At 43.3% G+C, this 18,295-nt stretch overlaps 1 protein-coding gene across 1 annotated transcript in view; it reads right to left on the reverse strand.

Annotated features, from left to right (window-relative positions):
* FAT3 (FAT atypical cadherin 3) overlaps positions 1–18,295 on the reverse strand; it is a 520,423-nt gene that overhangs the window by 83,602 nt on the left and 418,526 nt on the right. Inside the window, exons 9-12 of the mRNA XM_059708164.1 lie at positions 10,110–14,183; positions 5,972–6,168; positions 4,787–4,940; positions 1,564–1,797 (exon numbers count right to left, since the gene is read on the reverse strand). Coding sequence (XP_059564147.1) covers positions 1,564–1,797; positions 4,787–4,940; positions 5,972–6,168; positions 10,110–14,183 — 4,659 coding nt within the window. The remainder of the gene's footprint in view (positions 1–1,563; positions 1,798–4,786; positions 4,941–5,971; positions 6,169–10,109; positions 14,184–18,295) is intronic.

Genomic DNA, 18,295 nt, shown 5'->3' on the forward strand with positions numbered 1-18,295 from the left:
GCAAATGAGCAGAGGGAGGTGTTGATAAGGTCATTATTCTGGTTTTGGTCCTTTAAAGGCTTTATCATCTCTGCCCTGTTCAAGGCCCAGAGTCTAGCCATCCTTTCTTCTCAGATTACCCAACAAGGACAGCCAACTCAGCAGAAGTAAAAAGGGGCGGGCCAATCACGTATTCTTCACTACACCACCTGGTGAGTCAGTAACATCGCCCCACCCTTCCCTCTGAAACATCACGGCACTAATCAGACTCCTTCTGTCTCAGTTTCTAGTAGATAGAGCGCGGCACTCCCAATTCCTTCATGAAGAAAATGAATAGAAAAATTCCAGTTTCCTACAATTGGAATTTTAATTCAATTTCATTTTAATTAAAATGCATTAAACCTTAAAATTTCACCTATGGCGCAATTACACATTGTCAAAGTCAAATCGAAATAATGAAAAGATTCATTTGCATGATTTCTGTCCTCTTTTCCCCCAAAAGTCTGCTAAAGAGAGTACAGAGAATGCTTCTAATCTTCCTTTAAAAAAGAGCATTTGTAGGTATTGCATAATTATAAGTCAATAAGAGCCTTTTCTTATTTATCATTTCTATCAAGCTTTATAATATGCGGATTTTAAAGGGTTGGTTCCCAGCCTCGATAATTATGCTGATGAGGTAAGAGCATTAATTTAAAGTGTAGCCACTAATTTCTCTAAGGGGACATATGCAAAGACCCTGGACTTTACATTTGTTTTCAACTAATTATTCTGTATTTACTTTTCCATTAGTCCAGTAATTTTTCTTTCAATTCAGAATTAAGCAATAAGACACTGAATTACATAAAGGCCTGTTTAGCATAGCAGACACACCCCATCATTCCCTAGTCCTCTGATTTACAGCTATTAAAATGCTAACCAAGAGGCTGTCTATATGCCCTTTAGTATTCATATTCCATCATGCAGTCACCTCAGTAACCTATTCATTCTCAGAAGGACTACCTGGCAATTAACTCCGGTCTTCTCTAACTCACCATCTCATTATGTAAAGTGGTTTTGAACACAAACTTTATTAGCAACTTTCATTCTCATTTCTTCTTATTTTATCCACCGTCAGCCTGCCTAGAAATGTCAGTTTATATGTGACCAAAATGCTCTGGAAAATGGCAGTTTAAAACCGTCTGCACCGGACAGGCAGCACATTTCGTAATTGGTCTTTGCACTGTGGGGCACTAGCATATTGAGATTGTCATGTTTCAGCTGAAGCATATGATGCAATTTTTTACTGAAATGGACATGAATTCCCCCCTGCCACACAATACAGCATTTTAACTACGTCCAGGAGGAACAAGCAAGTAAGGAAGCTGTTATTTTTATCCTAAAGATTAAAAGAAAAAAAAAAAACAAATTCAAAATTCTTTGTTGCAAGTAAAGGAACTCACAGTCTCGGAAGAGCTGAAATGTGGTTCAGTGTACATGTTCTTGGTAAGGAACCAGAGTGGGCTGATGAGACGATTGGAAAGACAGCACCTGAAAATGTGTTGAATCCCTGGACAGGGAGACATCCCACTGGTGCAACTGACTTACCAACGTCGGGATCCACGGCTTGAACTCTGGTCAACAGAGCCTTGGTGGCCGTGTTCTCATAGACACAGGCGTGGTAGTGGTCAGAAGAGAACACAGGGGGGTTATCGTTCACGTCTTCCAGGATCAAGTGGATGTCAGATTGGCAGAACCTGCCACCCCCATCAGTGGCCCTGGCGATCAGCTTGTATGCAGGGACCCTCTCCCGGTCCAGCGGTGACGAAGTTTTTAACTGGCCTGTGAAAAGAAATAGCCCACCTTTTCAAAAATTGTCTAAGTTCTTTGAAAAGCAGAGGATCAATTCTATAAAGAATCCCAACATAGGAAAGACCAATGATATTGGGGCTCAAGTGTCTCATAATTTTGAAAAATAGAACAAATATGGTTTAAAGAATCAGAGAAAAAATCCTGATATTTTGGATGCAACAACAAACCAACGGCAGGACCTTCAAAATAATTAATGCCACTGTGAAACCTCTGGCATTGGGGGTTCCTCCTTTTGGTTACATGGAGAAGCTCCATAGCTCCTTCGACCTCCCCAGCTATGTCTCTGGGTTTCTTCTGTCTCCAGAGAATGGGCCAGGGTCTGAGTTCTCTGATAGTCAACCATTTCAATAACCTGAAGACCCAGAAGGGGCAGGCAGTCTCTCTGCTTCCTGTTACCCACCATCTTTTTGCCCCATCTTTTAGAGCAGTGGTTCTCAACCTTCTGGCCCTTTAAATACAGTTCCTCATGTTGTGACCCAACCATAAAATTATTTTCGTTGCTACTTCATAACTGTAATGTTGCTACTGTTATGAATCGTAATGTAAATATCTGATATGCAGGATGGTCTTAGGTGACCCCCGTGAAAGGGTCATTCGACGGCCAAAGGGGTCGCGACCCACAGGTTGAGAACTGCTGTTTTAGAGGAAAACAAACAATCCTAACAGAGGCTGGTTACAGCACAAAGAGGACTTTAAGGAGCCCTATTGTGCCAGGTGAACCCTGCTAGCTGGACTGTACAGGGGTTCATGGTTGGTGGGGAGGGTTCCGGTGAAGAAATATTTGAGGAGCTCAGAGAAGCAGCTATTAGGAACCAACATGGAGGTAGGTTATATATTTTAACCACTGGAACACCTGTACTGGTGCTGGGTGTCAGACCCCTTGGAGATTTTGTGGTTGTTGTTTAGAATTTAATAGTTAAACATCAAGACCTGAATTAATGCTATTTGGTGTAAAGTATGACTCATGTAGTATTATTATACTTAAATAAAATGAGCAGGCATTGTGTGGACCATGCCAGCCCGACTCATAAAGCAGTTTCTCCCATGGCTTCCTTGATCCAGCCAGTTCTCAAAGATAGGTTAGGTTATTTCCCTCTCCTACTTCCAAACAGCCAGTTTTTTGGTTGGGCCATTCAAGACCCACTTGACATGGTGATGTGGCTGAAAGTTATTTTTCCCAGCAAGAACTTTGATCACAAACCATTCTACAGCCCCTCTCACCAGTGACAGTGCTGTCCGTGGCGTTCCCGGGATGGGCCTCGTCCTCTGCTCCTGCTGCCCCCTGCAGGGTCCTGTCTGACTTACTAGGATCCTGGCTGCGTTCAAATGTCAGCTATTCTTTAAAACAATTTTCGTTTTCCTCTCAGTAGAATATTACTTACTTCTTCCTCTGAGCCCAGATATATCTCTCCTGGGTCAATCATTTCATTCTGTCTATTATTATCATTATTGTTATTATTATTACTAGATGCCCATTGCAGGAAGATTCCTGCAAGAATAGGGCTTCGCTCCCGTCTCTGCGGCTCCTACCCCGCCCTTCTCTGCCGTTCCTACCCTGCCGTTCTCTGTAGCTTCTCTCCCGCCCATCTCTGCTACCTCGGCTCCATTGCTTGGCTTCCTTCTATGGTGTCTTCAGTCTTTACTCCCAGCCAGCATATGCAAATTAGCCACCATCTTTGTTGGCGGTTAATGTGCATATCACTCTGATTAGCCAATGGTGGGTGTAGCGAAGGTACGGTCAATTTGCATCTTTGTTATTAGATAGGATTAGCTTACTGGTCTGTCTTCCTCACTCGACATGGTTTGTTTTGTTCATCTTGGAGTCTACCACAAATATGCCATAAGTCCTTTTATGTGGATTAGCTACCCAATAAGTGTTAGCTATTGAATACATAAACACCAGGCACATATGGACAAGTAGTATATTCCTAAGTAGCTCAGTGCTTCCAAGTAGAAAAAGATGCTGTGGGAGTGAGCAAGGAGGAGCCACTACCTCTTGGAGTCTCAATATTTTGTGGTTCAATAGGACCAAGACAACACTGGAAACATGCAAGTTGTTCCATCTTTATACTCCATTTACAAATTTCCAGTAGATGAACCATCTAGTGCATAACACTGAAATAATTTACCTCCATAGAAAATGTCTTTTCCATTAGCCCTGGCCTTCAGTGCCGGCATCTGCTGTGGCGTACATGACCTTTCACTTTATACATTTTACCTGACTGTGTAAGCAAATCTGAGGGCTCATAACTTTGGAGGCAGGAATGTTTAATGAAAACCAGACAAGTGTGCTAATAAGCATCGGGAAGGGACCCAAAAGGGATTTCAACAGGGAGAACTCTCCTTACTCTGCATTGCTGTCTGGTTTGCATGGCAACTTGTGTTGCTGATGTAATTCTGTTTAAACTCTTTATAGGGCAGATGCTTTAACTCAACGACTATGAGAAACAGGAGAAGCAAGTAGACCTGTCTGATTACTTGATGCTAATAAATGTAAGTAAATCAGAGCAAGTTTATAAGCCAAATAAAGTTTGTGTGCGCCAGAGCACCCATCTTCAGATACCATGCACAATTAGGTTTTTTTTTTTTTTTTAAAGAATAGTTTAATGATTTTTAGAAAGTAAGGGAGAGGGAGAGACAGAGAAACATCTATGTGAGAGCACACCATTGCTAGGCTGCCTCCTGCATGCCCCCTACCAGGGATCGAGCCCAAAACCCAAGCATGTGCCCTTGACCAGGAATCAAAACTGCAACCTCCTGATGCACAGGATGATGCCTAATGCACTGAGCCACACCACCCAGAGCATGTGCAATTAGTATTTCTTAGAGCCCAAGATAGCCAGGCATCATATGAAGGCTCTTGTGTATTAGTTAGGCACTATTGATGAGACCATAGGAGAGCTTAACTTCTCTCCTGGACTAACAATGGCATTTATCCAAAGAATAAATGTCACCTTACCACTTTCTGGATCTAGAAAAAATTCATTGTGTCCAGATCCATAGAGTGAGTATCGTATATCTCCATTGGATCCAATATCGGCATCCTGGGCACTGACCTTCAGAATGATTTTATTTGAGGGAATGTCTTCGGGAAATAATGCTGTATATGCAACCTAGTCAAAGGTAAAGAAAAGTAATTACATCATTAGTATTTCTGGGGCAACTGCCATAGTTAGCATGCATTCAAATAATTTAGATGCATTCACATAATTTAGCTTCAGCTTTTTTTTTTCTTATATCATAGAACCAACCATTTTACAATATAGGATGAAACATGGTATGTCTCTTGCCCTGCCGCTCCCATGCTCATTCATTCAACAAATACTGATTGAACACTACTATGTGCTCGGTACTACTTAGATTCTAGGAGTACAGTGTTGAGTAAAACAGATAAAAATCCCTGCCCCTGTACAACCATGACGCAGGTCTCATATGGACCACAGTCCTCTTTCTGTTAAGCACCAGTGAATCCTTGGGACCCTTCAACTCTTTAAAAAGCTACTACTAGCATTTGGCATTAGTATGAGAGATTAAGTCTATTTGCATTTTTCTAAGCTACAGAATACCAATATTGTGGCTCTGGGTCCAGATGGTGATTAAAAGAAGAAAGGTAAATGAATAGGGATTTAATTTCAGTAAGAAGAAAACAAAACCTAGTACTGGCACCTTGCACTGACTGTCCTGTTTGTTATGTGATAGAAAAGCTATCTCATGATGACCTTGGGGATCTGGGTTCATTGCTAACATGGCCATGAACCAGCTGTGTAAACTTACAAAAAAAAGTAATTTATGCTTTTGAGGGATCCATTTCTCTTTTATGAAATCAATGATTTAGAATAGTCCTTTAAAGTCCTTCATGATTCCTCTAAAATTATTTAATTTTAGGACTCATGGTTTTGTTTTTATTTTTGTGGGCAAAATTATGTACCTGATTCATGCTACCTCCTCTACTCTTTCCATGTTTATAATATTCCATCCAAGACTCCAACTCCTAGCCTCTTATATCCAGTTGGAGCTCACTAACTAAGCAGGTCAGAGCAGAAATTAGCTTGGCCTTAAGCAGAGAAGGGAAATGGGTCTTGACTTAATTTTAGAGAAGCAGAATAAAAAGGAGCAATCTATCTGCGATAGCCACAAACCTTACCTGATCACACACTGGGCTATTGTCATTCACATCGCTGACAGTCACTTCCACCATGGCCTGTGTGACAAAGAGCCCATCGGTGGCCGTGATATTGAGGAAGTAAGCATCTTGTTCTTCCCTGTCTAGAGGTCTTTTCACATAGACCTTCCACTCACTCTGCACCAGCCCCAGGGCAAACCTTCCTCGGGGATTCCCTCCTGCAGTAAAAAAAAAAGAAAAAAAAGAAAGAGGTTTTGAAGCTGTGCAGTGACGGCGAGAGGACAGTGTAGGGTCATCCAGGTGCCCCACAAACTATATCATTTATGATACTGAACAATGCATTCTCACTTCCTTTTGGTTCTTGTGCAAGAAAGCCTGATATTTATATGCTTGGCTTGTGTGGAAAGTAAAACAGTAACTTTCAAGAGAATAAACTTCACTTAGAGAAGCCGGAGGTGAGCTCTTGTTTAGTTCCCCTTAAGGACAATCAAATTCAAACTGTGAAATCAATCCTTCTCAGGATGATACAACCGTCTTTCCACTTTGTCTCAAGAGAGGATGTAATACACCGTAGCTCTTGTTACCAAGACAATTTCATTAGCTGTTGATAATCAAGGAAAGGCAGTCAGTACTATTGAAGAATCTTTTTAATTTATGGGGGTGACATTGGTTAATAAAATTATATGGTTTCAGGTGCACAATTCTATAATACATCATCTGTATATTGTATTGTGTGTTCACCACCCCAAGCAAGTCTTCTTCCATCACCATTTATCACCCTACACCCTCTCCTACCTCCCCAACCCCCCTTTCCCTCTAGTAATCACCATACTATTATCTGTGCCTATGAGTTTAATTTTTTCTTAAGCCCTTCACCTTTTTCACACAGCTCCCCAACCTCCCCCTCCTCTCCTCTCCTCTGACAGCTGTCAGTCTGTTCTTCATATCTATGAGTCTGTTCCTACTTTGTTTGTTAATTTTGTTCATTAGATTCCACATATAAGTGAAATCATGTGGTACTTGTCTTTCTCTGACTGGCTTATTTCACTTAGCACAATACTCTCCAGGTCCATCCATGCTGTCACAAGATTTCTTTCTTATTTTCCTTCCTTCCTTCCTTCCTTCCTTCCTTCCTTCCTTCCTTCCTTCCTTCCTTCCTTCCTTCCTTCCTTCCTCTCCTCCTCCTCCTCCTCCTCCTCCTCCTCCTCCTCCTCCTCCTCCTCCTCTTCCTCCTCCTCCACTTCTTCTTCTTTCTTATAGCTGGGTAGTATTCCACTGTGTGAATGTACCATAGCATTTTTATCCACTCATCTCCTGATGGGCACTTTGGCTGTTTCCAAATCTTGGCTATTGTAAATAACACTGCAGTGGACATGGGGGTGCATATATTCTTTTGAATTAGTGTTTTGGGTTTCTGCTATTAAGGAATCTTTTAATGAAAGATTTATCATACAGCTGTACTCTCCCTATAAGGATTGGGGTTTGGGGGAGAGAAGTTTGTATGACAGAGGAAGACCATTAGTATTAAAGGGCCCTAATGAGGGGTCATTGAAGGTGCAGTTCAAAGATAAGCACTACAATTAGATCAAATGTATCAGAGCAAAGCTGGGGAAAGCGGGAGAGAAGGAGAAGAGGTGAAATGGAACAGCTTTTGATGACGCTGAAACACTGACAGTGGTCCCAGCAATACTACTTCCAGCACCACTGAGTTGCATGGGGGCCACAGTGGCTTGCAGAAGATGGGAACAGGAGGGAAGAAAATACTTGACCTTCCAATCCCAAAGAGGAAAATAATGTCGCTTCAAACAAGGAGGAAGACTGAACGAGACAGCTGGCAAGGAGCCTGGAATTCAGTTAAATCATCACTGTTTCCCTGGGTTAGCCATTTAGCAAGTATTTATCACCTGCTCTGGGCCAGACTCGGCTCCAGGCAGTGGCGCTACAGCAGTGGACAAAACTGACCCAAATTTCTCCTGCTGGAACTCACATTCTAGTGGGGAAGACTGACAGTAAACAAATAAATAAGGAACATATTGCATCCTGCTGCTACTTCACTGGAGTGAACTTGCCTTCCTACAATGAATCTTTAAAAGAGCCCAGGGCAGAGCTGCTGGTCCCGTCCAGGGGATGGAGTGGGAAGGGTGGCATTTTGAGAGCCAGACTGCGCACTGGATTATACGGCATGGTGGGGGGTGGGCTCAGTCTGGGGTCTCAGCGGTGTGGGGCTAACAGGATGAATGGCAGACAGTGCAGAAAAGGAGGGGTGCACCCTCCTCTAGGGCAGTGGGTTTTTGCTGGGAGTGACTGTGCCTCCTCCCCCACCCCTCAGGGGACACTTGTCCATGTCTGAAGACATTTTTGAATGTCACATCAGGGGTGGTGAGGTACAGCTACTGGAATCTATTGGGTAGAGGCCAGAGACACTGGTAATCATCCCACAAGGCAGAGAACTGCCACCTATGACAAAGACTTATCTGCCCAGAATGTCAAGTGTCCAGGGTGAGAAATCTGCTCCCGTGAGGCTTGGGGTCCTCCCTGGGAGATCACTTTCCTCCATCACTGGCTAGGATTCAGTTAGACTGTGGTTGAATATTCAGCATGCACAGATTTAACCTCGCCGATGCTTCTGGTGCAGGCCCACACTCTTCTTTTGTTAAATAAAATGATTAATGGTCCTTTGTTAATCTGTGGAAGCACAGCCAAGTTGTGCTACATCAAGAGCAAAAGTTAAATCTCATTAAAATCAGTTGGTGGTTGGCACTGCTAACAGTAACAGTAGCTTTAAGCTACTCTGTTCTCATTACCTTGGTAAAGTTGATAGGCTGGCCCCTTTAAATCTTCCATTCAGAGACAATGTATAAATAATTAAGGCTGAGTAACAGTTCTTCCAAAGAGAAGAGTATCCCTTAGAATGCTTAAGAAGCTTTTTATCTGCAACTGAATGCAAATGAAATCAAAGTGATGCTTTACTCACCTAGTTTTCTTTACCACTATTGCTCCTGTCTTTATTGCAGAAACATACATTCTAATAAAAAGGAAGTTATCAGCTAAAGCATGAAATGCATAAATAGCTTTAAACAGAAAAAATCAAGCAAACAGTTCCATGAAGAGGAGTAGCGTGGAGAAGTGTGGCAGTCGCTAACACGGACGCATATGCCCTCCCGTGGATCTTATTCTGCAGTGATTAATTAACTTTCCCACCAACGTACTTAAGCAGACTCTGTGTCCTGGGGGCATTCTAATTAATTCATTTTTCACGGTGAATAATGTAGTTTTTCTAAAGGGAAACCACCTGACTACAAGTATTGATGGATTCTTTAAAATCTTTTGGCACTTGGCTTATGTTCTGCCTTTGAATGTCACAACATCAAAATGTTCGTTTTAAAACCCCAAAATAGTTTTAGGAAGACTGCTCCCACATCACCAACCCTCTCCTCTTTGTAGTTTAAGGCCAATCACCCCCAGAAAGCTGCCCCTGATCAAGACACCCCTTCTTCACTCTGATGTGAAATCCTCAGGCTCTCAGAGCAATGGTGACATACTTTGTGCCCTCTGGGTGACCTCATTTGTCTATCTTGGCTCTCCCATTGAACTGCTACTTACTATTTGGAAAGACAGGAAAGGGATCCAAGAAAAATGAGCTGTCAGGAGAAATATCTTTGGCTTAGAGTTATAACATTATTTTATTTTTTTAGCAGAAGGTCAAATCTGGCTCTCTAATTTGTAAATGTGAATGTATATGAGTTTTCATTATCAGAGGAAACAGCTATTTGCTTCCCCCCCCCCCCCTTAAAAATGTAGGGAAAAGAAATACAGTTAAAATACATCTTATATATTTTAAAAATAACAGCAAAAAAGAGCTGTTATTTTCACTTCTTCAGCTGAGAAGTTTGGCTGGACTCCACTTGCAATGATAAAAAGTGACTCAAGGCCTGGGTACCGATCTGGGTAACCAGTTGCAGGCAAACCAATGAACTCCAAATTAAGGCTGAGTGAGGAATAACCAACAACCGTAACTACTCAGATCTCTTCCTCAGCCCCAGAGCATCAATGCTCTTAACCCCTCATCTCGCCTTCTTCTCTCCTACTCTCACTGCCTGCCACCTTCCATCTCTGGAAGGCAGAGCCCATAGTGAAAACCAAAGGGTGGTAGACTGACCTGTAATGTGGTAGCTCACTTGGCGATTGATGTCGGAAGTGTCTCTGTCCCACGTGCTGAGGACGGCTACCACCTCGCCCGGAGGGTCGCTCTCCTTCACATTCCCTTGGTACACCTCACGGGCAAAGACGGGTGCGTTGTCATTTATATCTGTCACCCTGACAGAGACCAAAGCCGTGGCAGAAAGAGAGAAGGCCTCCCCAAGGTCGGACGCCACCACGGAGAAGGTGAATGAGGGGTCTGTTTCGTGATCCAGGTCCTTCAAGGTACTGATCCAGCCGGTGTTGCTGTCAATATTGAACGCTTCCATTACCTTTTCGGGCTGGGAATCTGCGTGCAGGGAGTACGTGACCTGCCCATTAGCTCCCCAATCCATATCGATGGCTCTCACCTGGGTGAGTTTGGTGCCGATAGGCATCCCTTCCATGACCATGGTCTCATAGCTTGCCGTCTCAAAGACTGGCTTGTTGTCGTTCAAATCCAACACCTTGATGTCCACGTCCGCAGTAAATACAATGTCTACCTTGTCGAGGGGTATCGTGGCTGCTACTTTAAAGTGGAAAGCTGGGCTGACTTCATGGTCCAGGCGTTTGTCGAGCTTGATGGTGCCTGTGTCCTGTTCTATGATGAAGACACCCCCTTTGTTATTTTCGGGACGTTCCCCGTTAACTGTGCTGAATTGGACATTCTGACTGGGCAAAATCCTTAGGGTGTCCACTGTGCTCCCAATGGCCGTATCTTCTGCAATGGTAAAAGAATACTGAGACTGGGTAAATGAAGGCAAGAACGTTTCAGGGGGCAAGACGTGGATGTAGACAGGGATGAGGGAGTGCTTTACTGGAATGCCCCCATCGACTGCTTTGACAAAGAAGGACAGCACTGTGTTTCTCAGCTGGTTAAAATTGCCCTTCGTGACCATCCAACCGTTGTCAGGATCGATTTCCAGCAGGTCGGCCACGGAGACCGAGGCCTCGCTGTACAGGGAATAACTAATCCTTGAGTTGGCTCCGTCATCTGGATCCATGGCCTGCACCTGAGTGACCAAGTGGCCCCGTCCCACGTCTGCCCTGACGCTGGCCCTGTATTCCACTGTCATGAACTGGGGAGCATTGTCATTTTCATCCACAACAATCACCCTCACGGTGCAGAAAGTTGTTCTTCCCCCGCCATCAAGGGCCCTCAGAAAAATACTAATGTCGCCTTCCAGAGGGTTTTCCCGGTCGAGCCTTTCTGTTGTAATGACTTGTCCATTGCTGTCTATGAGGAATCGATCTTTGGCAAAGTCATTGATGATGGCATAGCTGATCTGCCCGTACGTCCCTGGGTCCCCATCTGTGGCTCGAACGTGAATCACCTTTGTCCCGGCAGCCGCATTCTCTCTAACCTCAGCTACGTAGGTGCTTTGTGAAAAGGTGGGGCTGTACAGGTTGGCCCCCAGCACCCTAATATGCACCTGTGCAGTGCTGGTGAACAACCCGTCAGAGACGGACACATTGAGACTGTACAGAGGCTCCATCCGCTGCTTGCGGTGGTTGGATAGTGTGATGACCCCACTCTTGCTGTCCATCAGAAAGCTTGTCCGGTCATTCCCAGATAAAATGTTATATTCCAACCGGTCGAAGTCAGAGCTGTCTGCATCGGAGGCCTGCACACAGGTCACAAAATGGCCCCGGGGGGCTAATTCACTCACATAGGACTCATAAATGAGCTGATTAAAAACCGGAGGGTTGTCATTAATGTCTGAGATGTAGACATGAACCAGGACCTCACTGCTCAGCGATGGGAAGCCACTATCAGTTGCTCTGACTTTCAAAGTGCAGTGCTGCACTGACTCGTGGTCCAGCATCCTTGCCGTCAGGATTAAGCCACTGGCGCTGTCTATGTGGAAATAATCGGTGCTGTTGTAAGTGTCCTGGACAATCTGGTAATGAACCATTTTATTGTTTTCTGAGTCCACATCAGTGGAAACAACTTGCAAAACAGGTGTCCCAATGAGAGAGGCTTCTGTCAATGTTGTATTGTATGTAGGCTGATCAAAAACAGGGGGGTTGTCATTCACATCATTAACTAGCAAGTCAACGGTGACTTCAGCCCTGGCACCGGTAAGGGCATCGCTGGCTCTTACTGTCAACTTATAAACAGATGTAACTTCATAATCCAAAGGGCTAACGACTTTCAGGACCCCAGTGTCAAAGTCGATGTTAAATTGTTTATAAAGATCCCCATCAATAATGATATATATGATGCCTTGGCCTTCTGGACTGGTGGCATTGATGCTTAGAATAGGTGTATCCATCCCAATGTCTTCGTTGATGGATGCTGTGTAAAAGGGCTTATCAAACACAGGCATCGCTTTGTTGACAATTGTGATGGGAAGTTCTACCAATGTGGACAAAGAAGGGTTTCCACCATCTTTGGCTAGGACAGTGACACCATACTCAATGTTGGACAAGTCAGAGTTGAATGCTTCTTTTAAAATAACATTCCCCGAATTAGGGTTAATTTCAAAGTGGCCATAGTCATCCTGTAGGACATAGGTCACTTCTCCATTTGCACCTTTATCTTTGTCGATGGCTGTCACCCGGTAAATCGGAGTCCCAGGCTCAGCATCAACTTGCACAGCAGCATAGTAAGGGAGGCCCACGAAGACTGGAGAGTTGTCATTTATGTCTTCGATGCTGACTCTGACCACTACCCTGGCCACACGCAAATGGTCCGTCTCACGGCTGGCTTCTACCACCAGCTCATATAACTCTTGTTCCTCACGGTCGAAGGGGACTCCGGTGGTCTGGATGACTCCTGAGGTAGATTTTATCTTGAATTTATTTCCTGGGTTTAAGATGCTATATTTTAAGGGCTCATTAAGGCGATTTCCAATGGCATTGACAATAGCAACTTTGGTTATATTAGGGTTGTTCTCTGAGATTGAGGTGGAGTAAAAGCTTTGTGTGAAGTGGAGGCCGCTGTCCATGGCTTCTTTAACCAAGATGGTGACCATGGACGTGCTGTAGAACTTCCCGTCCGAAACTTTAACTATCAGTGCATAGTGGTCTTTGGAGAGGTTGTTGTTTTTTATGGAGAGCACACCAGTATTTGAGTCCATTAAAAAGTAATCCACGCTGCCTTCCAGTAGGCTGTATGTCAGTTCGGGGGGCACCTCGGAGTCAGGATCTGTGGCACTAACTTTCAGCACCTCCACTCCGACGTAGGTAGGTAGGAGCAGGACCGTCTCAAACACAGCCTGGGTGAAAACAGGCGGGTTGTCATTCACATCTGTCACCTCTATGCTGACTTCAACGGGACTCTCTGCAGTCAGCTGGGGGCTGCCGCTGTCTCTCACGTGCACATGGAAATGGAAACGGGAGATGGTTTCGTGGTCCAGGGTGGCAATCGTTCGGATGGCCCCCGTACTGGAGTCCACCGTGAAGAACTTCTTGGCCGTGGACTCGACGATCTGATACACAAGCAGAGCATTCCGGTTGCTGTCGGCATCGGTGGCCCGAATTACCAGGGGGCTGTTATCTAGGCTCCTGACAATGCTATTAACTGGGGCAGCCTCACTCAGGCTGCCTGAATATTGAGAAAAGAGGAAAATGGGGGCATTATCATTTTCATCAACAATCTGAATATTGACGGAGACATTGGAAGCCATTCCTGCCATGTTCGTGGCCTGTACAGTGAGTAGGTAAGAGGCAGTTCGCTCATAATCCAGTGCTTTCCGGGTAGTGATGACTCCAGAGTATGGATTTATGGTAAAGATCCCATCTGTGTTTCCATCTTTGACATCATAAATGAGGGTAGATTGACTAATCGCAGAGATCAGAATGACCGATGTTCCAATATCAACATTTTCATTTACTTCGGCCTGGTAGTCTTTGTGAGCAAACTTGGGGTGAGAATTATCAGACATGGTGACAGAAATGCGCACAATTGCAGTGGCAGACATGGGCGGGGAACCCTGGTCTGTGACTTTGACTGACAGGACAAACTGACCCATAGTTGTCATGTCTGGTTCTTTGGAAACGGTGATGATGCCCAGGACTGGTTCGATCTTAAATGTGTTCCCCGTGTTCCCTAAAATAAGGAAATCAACGGGGAAATGAGTTACAATTGGGTCATTTTTTTGATCATTAACTTTTCATCTGAAGGCTACTTGACTGCAACATGGCAAGCAAAAAGCAATTTTTCATATTCATACCATCTCATTCTGAAATAAAACAAGAGACTTCTCTTTTAGGAGTATTCAAAAGCAACTGAAATGAGTTTTCTGGTAAAATTGTGAATTTCAGATCACTATCTTCTTAATCCAGGTTAACAACAACAACATAGCGCTGTGTACTTTAAACCTGGTGAATAAAAGCTTGAGGGGGAAACTTCTGTTTAAACTTTCTTATTCTCAGCCTTGTGAGATGAGGACCAGACTGGCCTGGCACAGGCTAATGTCACTAGTGAAAAGGTATTTTCACCTAAACCATATTCTGTGTTCCATGTTACGAGGAAGAGAGCTGTAGAAATTGTTTCGGAACACTACCACACAGTCATTTGGTTTCAGATTATCCTAAAGGTAAGCTTTACTACATGGAATTGGTATCGTTTCACGCTATCAAAACCCCATTCATCTGAAACACTACTTTGGTGAGGGGGTTTTGTTTAGGCAGGGAGAATTCTTTCCAAGTCGCTGTTGGCTTTGTAAATCATGAGGATTTTTTCTGACAAACCGATTCTTATTTTCCCACATCCCCAAACACACACATGCACACACAGACATAAAACTAGACAAATAATGATAAGGCAGTTGCTCCAATCTGTAACCGTTCTAGGCGCCAAATTTTTCAGAAGTTTCTGGTGAAGTAGGGAACTGTTGATCATCGGAACCAACATCCAAACCAAAGACTGAAGATGTAACCTTTATGAGACTGAAAAACGGGTGCCCGCTTGGCCACCTCTGAAACGGGAAGGGCTGTGAACCTGGAAACTGTGCGAGTTTAGAGCTCTGTCTCTGAAATGTGCAGGGGTGTGAGGTTGGGATTGTTGAGGAAAATTAAAGAGAAGATAATGGGGAACGCACAACTTGAAGAATGTAAAGAATGCAGTTCAAAAGTGGTGGATGGTGTGGAGTAGCATCCTTTACCGAGTCGCTTTTGCTTCTCTCATCAGCCTCCCTAATGCTTCTCAAGGAACACAGCTGCTTCTGTGTCTAGATTTGTTTACATCCAAAGTTAATGATGTTGGTTATTCAATTATATTGGGGTTATTCCTTCTTTTTGAAGTACTGCAGTATGGCAGACACATGGAGAGTTTAAATGTCATCATTAAAGAAGGCAGTTATATAATGTGTCCATTGAAATATATAGCAAGCACAGCTGTATACATACTTCTTACTTCATTCTTACTAAATAAACTTTTCCAGGTCTGAAAATGAAAAAGTCATGTCCCTATAAATCCGTTTCTGTAAGGTGTTTGCTTATTTTTAAAGAGGAAGTAAATGGAACAAAGAGGTAAAGAATTTGATTCTAGCCCCCACATGTTGGGATGACTCTTCCTTTGCCACCTAAACATGAGCATCCTGTGAGGACCACAAGTTCAATGATCTCCTAAGCAAGCCTGCAAATTTTCAACAAGCAGCACTGTGCAACTGAGTGGGAGTCTGACCTTTGATTCATAGATCCTCACAAGGAGGCAGCAATCATTTCACTTCAGCACCTCAGAGGAGAAAAATATAGAGGCAGCTGAGCAATAGTCACCTTCCAGCAATGGCACCAGCATGCAACCCTGAAGGATGAATGCAAGAGAGCACACGGTGTCCCACGGTGGTTTCCAGGTAAGTCCTTCCTCACTCTACACAGCAGATTTCTACATGCCCAGCAAGGTACCATGGCAGAGGCGAAGTGGAGCCAGCTTCTTTCTCGAGTAGACCTTCGTAACCCTGCTGTTACATGGTTGCTGGCTGCTCATTACACTCCTGCTCGTATGTCAGGTCCAAAGTGGGCTCTCTGCTCTTTTCCTCTTCAATGTACTGTCCTGTATTCTTAGAGTCCACTCCTGCCTATTCTCTCCTGCTGTACTTGGATCCTTGGAAACCAACCTCTGCTTGTTTCTTTGGAGTCTACAGCTGGGCAAGAGCTGTGCTCATCTTATCATTATTTATCTAGTAAACAGCACAGTACCTAGCACAAAGAAGGTGCTTGATAAATATTTGTTCAGAATGATTGGGAGGAGAGATTTTAAAAGATTTTTAACTCTCTGTCTGTATATATCTTGGGATCCAATACATCCCCATCCTAACTCAAATCTTAGTTCTCGTCTCCCCTGTACTGCCCGGTCTCAGAGCCACACACGAGCCACTCTTGGTGCCCGAGTTAAATAGAGCAGTGGTCGCCAACCTTTCGGACCTCATGGACCACCAGTGGTCTGCGGACTACCTACCGGTTGGTGACCACTGAAATAGAGGACCAAAGCTTTGCACTAGAATTCTGCCTCAGTCCTTCAGGCCAAACTAAAAAGCTCCAGTAGTTACTTACAAACCAGGCAGAGGACGGAATGCATGGCCCGCCAGTCAACAGAGTAAAATCTTTGCTCATCAGAGGGCTGTGAGAGAACTTAAAATGCACACTTCACACAACCACTTGGCATTTGCTTCAAAATGTTGAAGCCTCCGGGATCCACCTCTCTCCTACCCTGATCTGGGAAGAAGCTGGCCAGGTAGGACCAGTCCAGGTCAGTGTGGGTCTATCTGTCTGTCCACGAAGGGGCCCAGCGACCACCTGAGATTGATTGTATCCACTGTAATTCCCATTAGCTTTGTACACATAGAGGCAAAAGCTGCTTTTTGAGTTACCAATCATTCCTGTGGGTTTCTGGAAATTCAAGTGTTCTATATAAAAGGTGTTTTAAGGAAATAACTGTTCTCTCTAGTTTTAGTCAACTGTGAAAGAAATGACCAAGTTCTTTCTCTATGCACAGCACCAGGCTGTCCTCTGTGGAGGTTAAAAGGTAAGGGAGACAGTCCTTTCAGCTGGATGGTAATTTCCTTTTAAATTACTCTTCAAGAACATCCAATTTGGTTTACAAATGATCTGGCTATCTGAGAGGAGTATAATAGTAGCCTTCCTGACAAATATAAACAACAAGTAGGCACTCAGACAAATGCTTAGACAAAGTCAAGTAAGGAAAGTAGACATACAACCCTATACCTAAATGATTTCAGTGACATGAAACAATGGATATGCATGAATGAATATGGGGAAAATATATGTCAGGGGAAAACTGTAGAAAGAATATAAAGAGTTATTGGATTAGGTGACATTTTCTAGAATGTTACTGAAAAATTGCTTTTCTAAAAAGAAGTTTATATATTATTTGTAGGAAAAAACAATAAGAATGAATAAACTAAGAGATACAAAATACCATCTTAAAAATTATTAATCTAGAAAAGAAATGTGTGAATTCACTGGGGGTACCTGGCTGTTATGAACCAACATATTTTATTTTACTTTAATATTTTATTTTTTTGTATAGAGTTTAGCACTGATTTATGAAAAATGTGGATGCCTAATGCAGGGAATAATTTTAGATCGCAGGGTTTTTTAAATAAGGTTGTTGGCTTTTCATTTTCTACTAGTTTTTAGTCCAAAACTGTCATTTTAGCATTCATATTTTTGTTTCCACCAATCACAAAAATGCTCCCTATTTACATCAAGGGAAAGCTTTGCAGTGCTGGCAGGAGAGGAGACAGCGTCTGGCACGATGCGTGACAGACATAATGTTGCAGAACATTTTGGAAATATGTGGCCTGAATATTCCAAAGAAGAAGGAGAGGAAAAGGGAAAATAGAGTAGATAAAGGATATTTGTAATTTTTAGGTTCACAGTCCTATCCTTTGATTGGAGATTTATGTCTTCTGTCATTAATGTTTTTTAGTGTTCTATCCTCAAACTATGGTCCTCCTTATAGATGTTAAAATCAATTTTTAAAAAATCTCTAATTTAACAAGAGTCTGTATTTATTTATTTTTTAATCTCTCTCTCTCTCTATATGATATATATATATATATATATATATATATATATATATATATATATATATAATATGTTATAGATTTCAGAGAGGAAGGGAGAGGAGAGAGAGATAGAAACACCAGTGATGTGAGAGAATCATTGACCAGCTGCCTCCTGCACACCCCCTAC

The sequence above is a fragment of the Myotis daubentonii genome, chromosome 9 (assembly GCF_963259705.1).
Source record: "Myotis daubentonii chromosome 9, mMyoDau2.1, whole genome shotgun sequence".
In the NCBI taxonomy this organism is placed as follows: Eukaryota; Metazoa; Chordata; class Mammalia; order Chiroptera; family Vespertilionidae; genus Myotis; species Myotis daubentonii.